Source organism: Branchiostoma belcheri, unplaced genomic scaffold (assembly GCF_001625305.1).
Source record: "Branchiostoma belcheri isolate BF01 breed outbred unplaced genomic scaffold, Haploidv18h27 scaffold290, whole genome shotgun sequence".
NCBI lineage: Eukaryota > Metazoa > Chordata > Leptocardii > Amphioxiformes > Branchiostomatidae > Branchiostoma > Branchiostoma belcheri.
This window is the reverse complement of record NW_017803899.1, coordinates 68,113-73,112: the sequence shown is the minus strand read 5'-3', so window position 1 is coordinate 73,112 and position 5,000 is coordinate 68,113. Positions and strand designations below refer to the sequence as shown.

Below are 5,000 nucleotides of genomic sequence, written 5' to 3'. Positions count from 1 at the left end.
CCGGGCGGTTTGACGACAACCCACAGGGCAGGTATTACTCCAACACGAATGGTTTGGACACACAGGGCAGGTATTACTCCCAGATGAATGGTGTACAATCACAGGACTGGTATTCTGCGAACATGAGTGTGGGAGATTGGCACCATTTCTACCGTCTTCGCCAGCAAGAAGCTATCAGAGAGGCCTGGAGAAGCTCTTACTATTAACTTTAGCCTTGTGCTGCAGAGCCCATACAAATACATGGCTTGCACATACAGTACCACCTATATAGTGCCCTGTATATGTACGATTTAAGGGGTATTTCTCTTGCAGCACATCACACCGCAGCAAAACACAACGATTGCGGAAGTAACTATGCCACTACTTGGCAAAAAAGTCAAGGGTCTGTGACCTTATTAAGACCTCAAATTCTTTGAAGTAATGTGTAAAAATGCCAGCAGGACAAAGGTTATAGATGTTGTGTCTGAAGATGTTGGTTAAGTCTGCAGGTCAAGGAAATAGCACCTTAGGTTTGTTACTGACCATTAAGTAGTGAAGTCAGTGAGCGAAGGTTCCTTGCCACCCTATCCTTGCAGCATAAGACCAGGCTGCAAAATGTGCTGATTTGGGGGAAAAACCATCAAGATATTTGATCATGATGACCATTCTTACTGATATGTAAGACCATAAATCACTGCATAATACTTCAAGCAATGTTCACTCATTAGCGCAAATTCTCCTTTGTTTTGTCAGTTTTGAATTCTTAGAATTAACAATCATGCACTTACTACAGTTTGTTAATATCTTAACTAATCGTAGCCTTTAACTAACCAATGTTTATCCTAAGACCAATTTACCGTAAATCACGTTATATCTGTTTTTTTATTTACACGTTTTTCGCAGCCACTTCTGTACCACAAGTTTATCACGTATTTGACATCACATCCTGTATGCAATGGCGTCACATCCTGTATGCAATGACATCACTTCCTGTATGCAATGACATCACATCCTGTACATAGTGACATCACTTCCTGTATGCAATGACGTCACTTCCTGTATGCAATGACGTCACTTCCTGTTTGCTACCAAGATGTCCAATCAGGATTATGAGTTTATGCCTACCCTTTACATTACTTCCTGAATTCAGTGACATCACTTCCTGTATGCAATGACATCACTTCCTGTATGCAATGACATCACTTCCTGTATTCAGTGACATCACTTCCTGTATTCAGTGACATCACATCCTGTATGCTACCAAGATGTGATTACTGTAGGGCCAAGTCAAATCTAAGTGTTGTTTGTGGCTTAGACCATGTTCAGCCAGGAAAGTTTAGGACTTCTACATTGTTACTTCAATCGAGTTCAGAACAACAAAAACTTAAATGTTCAGATTTAGGATGTTGGTAATGTACCATGTAGCTAGGAAGGAAAAGACGTTCAATAAAGACATGAAGTCTTTAGAAGTTTTGTTTTTGACTTTTTTTTCATACCATTTAATGTTACAGCTAGGGAAATGCTTTCTGCCATCATAATGACAATCTTGTTTTTCTCATTTACCTAAAATACTATTGGTGTGATTTTCATGTGAATATGTGTGTGTGCATGAGAAAGACTCAAAAAGACATTCACGTTTCACGGTAAAGAAAAACGTGTATTCACTAAAGTTCAATACATACTTACTTACTTGTACTTGTACTTTCAATACATACAGTGAAATAAAAGTTAAGTCGAAGCATGTCATGGACATACATGTATATGTAATTTTACATATGATTTTACATTCATCGTCTCTGTGAAATACCTGCAGTTGATTGCAAGTATATATTTCTTTCAAATCCCAGACATTCCATCGTCAAATCCACTTGTCTCATGCCACATGCACTGATTTAATTCTGCCTCAGGTCTCGAAATTAACTTTTCTTCCTATTGTCCCTGCACTGTCCCAAAAATTAATGTCAATTGTCCCGATTTGAGGATGAACTGTCCCAACCTGTTTTTTCGGAAAGTTTGTTTGACTTCAACTTCAAGTCAACTTTATGTTGCTTATATGTTCACTCCAGGCGAATTATAATTGCAGAGTAGAGAGGAAATTTGATAAACAAAACAAGGGCTGACATTCTGATGTCAATTGCTTTTTTATTGTCCCAAAAATGTCCCAAAGTGTCTTTTTAGTTAACCCAGGCTAAAGTTTAGTGGTCAGTGGCCATTGGACTAGCATTAATTTGGAGCCCTGTCAGCAACAAGTTGATTTACATGTACAAATGAAGCTTGATTACATTTTCAAATTGACTCCTCTAAAAGAATTTATCATTAGTTCAATTTCTGTGTATGTACAAGTTCCAATCTATTGTATCTGCTACAATTGTTTCAAACTACGTTTGGTTTGGTTTAATTTCTATTAATGACCATGAAAATGATCATTCTGGCATACTCTTTTTCACCTTAGACTTCTATATACTACTACTAGTGTATATTTACATTTCACCCATACTATAGTAAATGTATTGTTTTCTCCTGCCATTTCGTCAAATGGATTCAATTTCTTCACTTTTTGGCCAGATGACCTGAGATTTGGCATGCAGGTAAAGTGGACAAATACCATCATCCTTTTTTAAAAATCTCTATCAGGCTTTTGCTAAAGTTTTAGAATGGTTTTATTTGGTTTTTACCATATATGGTATGCATGACCATATTTAGCACAAGTGGCATGCATGACCATATTTGGCACACATGACCTTTCTCATCAGGTCGGAGTAGTTTCTCCTTGCTGATTGGCTGCTGGGATGTGATCTAACTTTGGATAATCAAACAGATACAGGGTTGTATTTAAAGTTAGGGTGGTGTGGATTACATGGTGAATGTGGAAATTTGGAATGGGGGGAAGAATGGGTGAAATGTGCTGCATTTGCTCTTGAGTAAAATTGGCCTTTCTAGTTTAATATTTAGGTTTCTTTGTCACTCATCGGTTGTCTAACATAACCACATTGACATTGATGTGGAGATTTACTTCTACATAGAATAAGTTTCTGGTGTTTAAGTCATTTTAAATTTAATGTTGTATCGACTGTCGCACTAGAACAACAGATTTGAACTGATGCAAGTCTCCACAACTGACGAACTACTTACTAATAGATACATTATAATTTCTTACACTCTAAATTTTGAGGCCTTCAAAACTACAAGTTATTTTTTGTAACCTTCATACCGGCTTTTTATTCTTTTTAAAATTCCAGCGTGCTGGTAATCATTTGACTGCCTGTCTTGACTGTCTTTGTTAGATATTAGTAGTTAAAATCTTTGGTTGTTTACATTCTTTTTAGGAGCCTCCTAAAATACAGCAGGCCTGGTGCAACTTTTCACTGCGCGGAGTCGCCAGAAAAGCGAAATAGTTATTGAAAATGACAATCTAGATGAGAAAATGTCAATTATTTATATTTACAGGTTTGGCGCAAAAATCTTACATAAGACCATCTTTATTTAATTATATGAATTTTCGGCCATCTTTGTTAGCATTAATATTTTTAATGTCTTGGGGTGGTGGGACTACGGCGCATAGACATGTCAACTTTGTGTATTAAAATGTTTAAGTGTACTCTTTTGTTGTGTGGCGCTGTTAATATAAGTTGTAAACTTTGGTGCAGCGTCACACTGTCCATGTTATGTTTTCGTGTTTTGACGAATAAAAAAAATCTTTATAGAGGCGATCATCCTTGTTTTCACATCTACTTTTGGCTTTAAGGCAGCTAGCACTTCATTGTGGGACGGATTTGCAACTGTTGGAGATTCAGTGATGGCAGGAGACTGACCGCCCTGTCTGATCATGACCACTGGTCATTTCCATAGATGTTGGGTTCTTTGGTGATGTTTTTGCATCTACATACATAGGATTTGGCTGTAAGGCAGCTAGAACTTCGTTACGTGACAGATTTGCAACTGTTGGAGATTGAGCGTTAGCCTGCCCTATATCATATTGACCACTGGTCATTACAGTAGCTGTGGTGTTTGTGTTGGATTCAGTGTTGGTCTGAGACCGACCTTGCTCTGTCTCAAAATAATTGTTTTCAAAATCGTCATTCTGGTAATAATGATCAATGGCCATTACAGTAGCTGTGGTGTGTGTGGTGGATTCAGTGTTGGTCTGAGACTGACCCTGCCCTGTCTGATCATCACCACTGGTCATTACAGTAGCTGTGGTGTTTGTGTTAGGCTCAGTGATAGCCTGATACTGACCCTGCCCTGTCTTAACACGTGGGCAGTCAACATTTTCATACTGGTGATAATCACCACTGGCCATTACAGAAACTGCTGTGTTACCAGCATACATATGATTTGGCTTTAAAGCAGCTAGCACTTGGTTATGGGATAGATTGCCAATGTTCAGACATTGAATGTTACCCTGCCCTGTCTTAACACGCGGGCAGTCAACATCTTCATACACATACTGGCGATTATCACCACTGGCCAATACAATAGCTATGGTGTTTGTGTTGGATTCAGTGTTGGCCTGAGACTGACCCTGTCCTGTCTGATCATGACCACTGGCCACTACAGACGCTGCTGTGTTTGTGTTGCTCCCAACAACAACGCCGGGATTCAGCCCTACTGGAGGATTCCTAGTCCTTCTCCTGTTCCAAATCACAACCAAGACGGTCCCAATCAGAATAGTACCAGCAAGTGAACCACAGGCAGAGCTAGTGACAGCAAGTATTGGGAAACTGGGAGCAGATTCTGGTTTGTCCGAAGTGATTTTAAGGGGCGAAGTTAGCGTTGGTCTTGTTTTGCCTGCTGGGCTTGTTGTTGAGTCTGGATCTGACATTGGGGCAGTATTAATGAAGTACTCGTAATCGTGAGAGTTTTTTGTGGGGTTTGCTATTGGTCCGACAGCGGTGGTTTTAAAGGCCGATAGACCTTCTGTATTGCCAACGGAAGGTGTTGTTACTGCAGCCGAAAAGCTACCAACAGTTAGCGGTGATATGGTTGCCTCTTTACATGTCAATTCTTTAGGATCGACATCT

At 39.3% G+C, this 5,000-nt stretch overlaps 2 protein-coding genes across 2 annotated transcripts in view; one reads left to right on the top strand and one right to left on the bottom strand.

Moving 5' to 3' along the window:
• LOC109473162 overlaps positions 1-216 on the top strand; it is a 6,740-nt gene extending 6,524 nt beyond the window's left edge. Inside the window, exon 10 of the mRNA XM_019773048.1 lies at positions 1-216. This exon is cut by the window's left edge and continues 816 nt beyond it. Coding sequence (XP_019628607.1) covers positions 1-206 — 206 coding nt within the window. The 3' untranslated portion in view covers positions 207-216.
• A 2,512-nt stretch (positions 217-2,728) lies between these two features.
• LOC109473161 lies at positions 2,729-4,801 on the bottom strand. Its single transcript, XM_019773047.1, has 3 exons — positions 4,522-4,801; positions 4,088-4,458; positions 2,729-2,779 (listed from the first exon to the last, which is right to left on the bottom strand). The coding sequence occupies exons 1-3, from the start codon at positions 4,799-4,801 to the stop codon at positions 2,729-2,731; spliced, it is 702 nt and encodes a 233-aa protein (XP_019628606.1).
• Between the last annotated feature and the right edge of the window lie 199 nt (positions 4,802-5,000).

Coding starts and splice junctions, on each gene's coding strand:
- LOC109473161 (XM_019773047.1), bottom strand. CDS start 4,801: ATGTCAGATCCAGACTCAACAACAAGCCCAGCAGGCAAAACAAGACCA. Junction 4,459..4,521: donor AGCGTCTGTAGTGGCCAGTG/GTCATGATCAGA, acceptor CAAACACCATAG/CTATTGTATTGGCCAGTGGT. Junction 2,780..4,087: donor CCACACACACCACAGCTACT/GTAATGGCCATT, acceptor GATTATCCAAAG/TTAGATCACATCCCAGCAGC.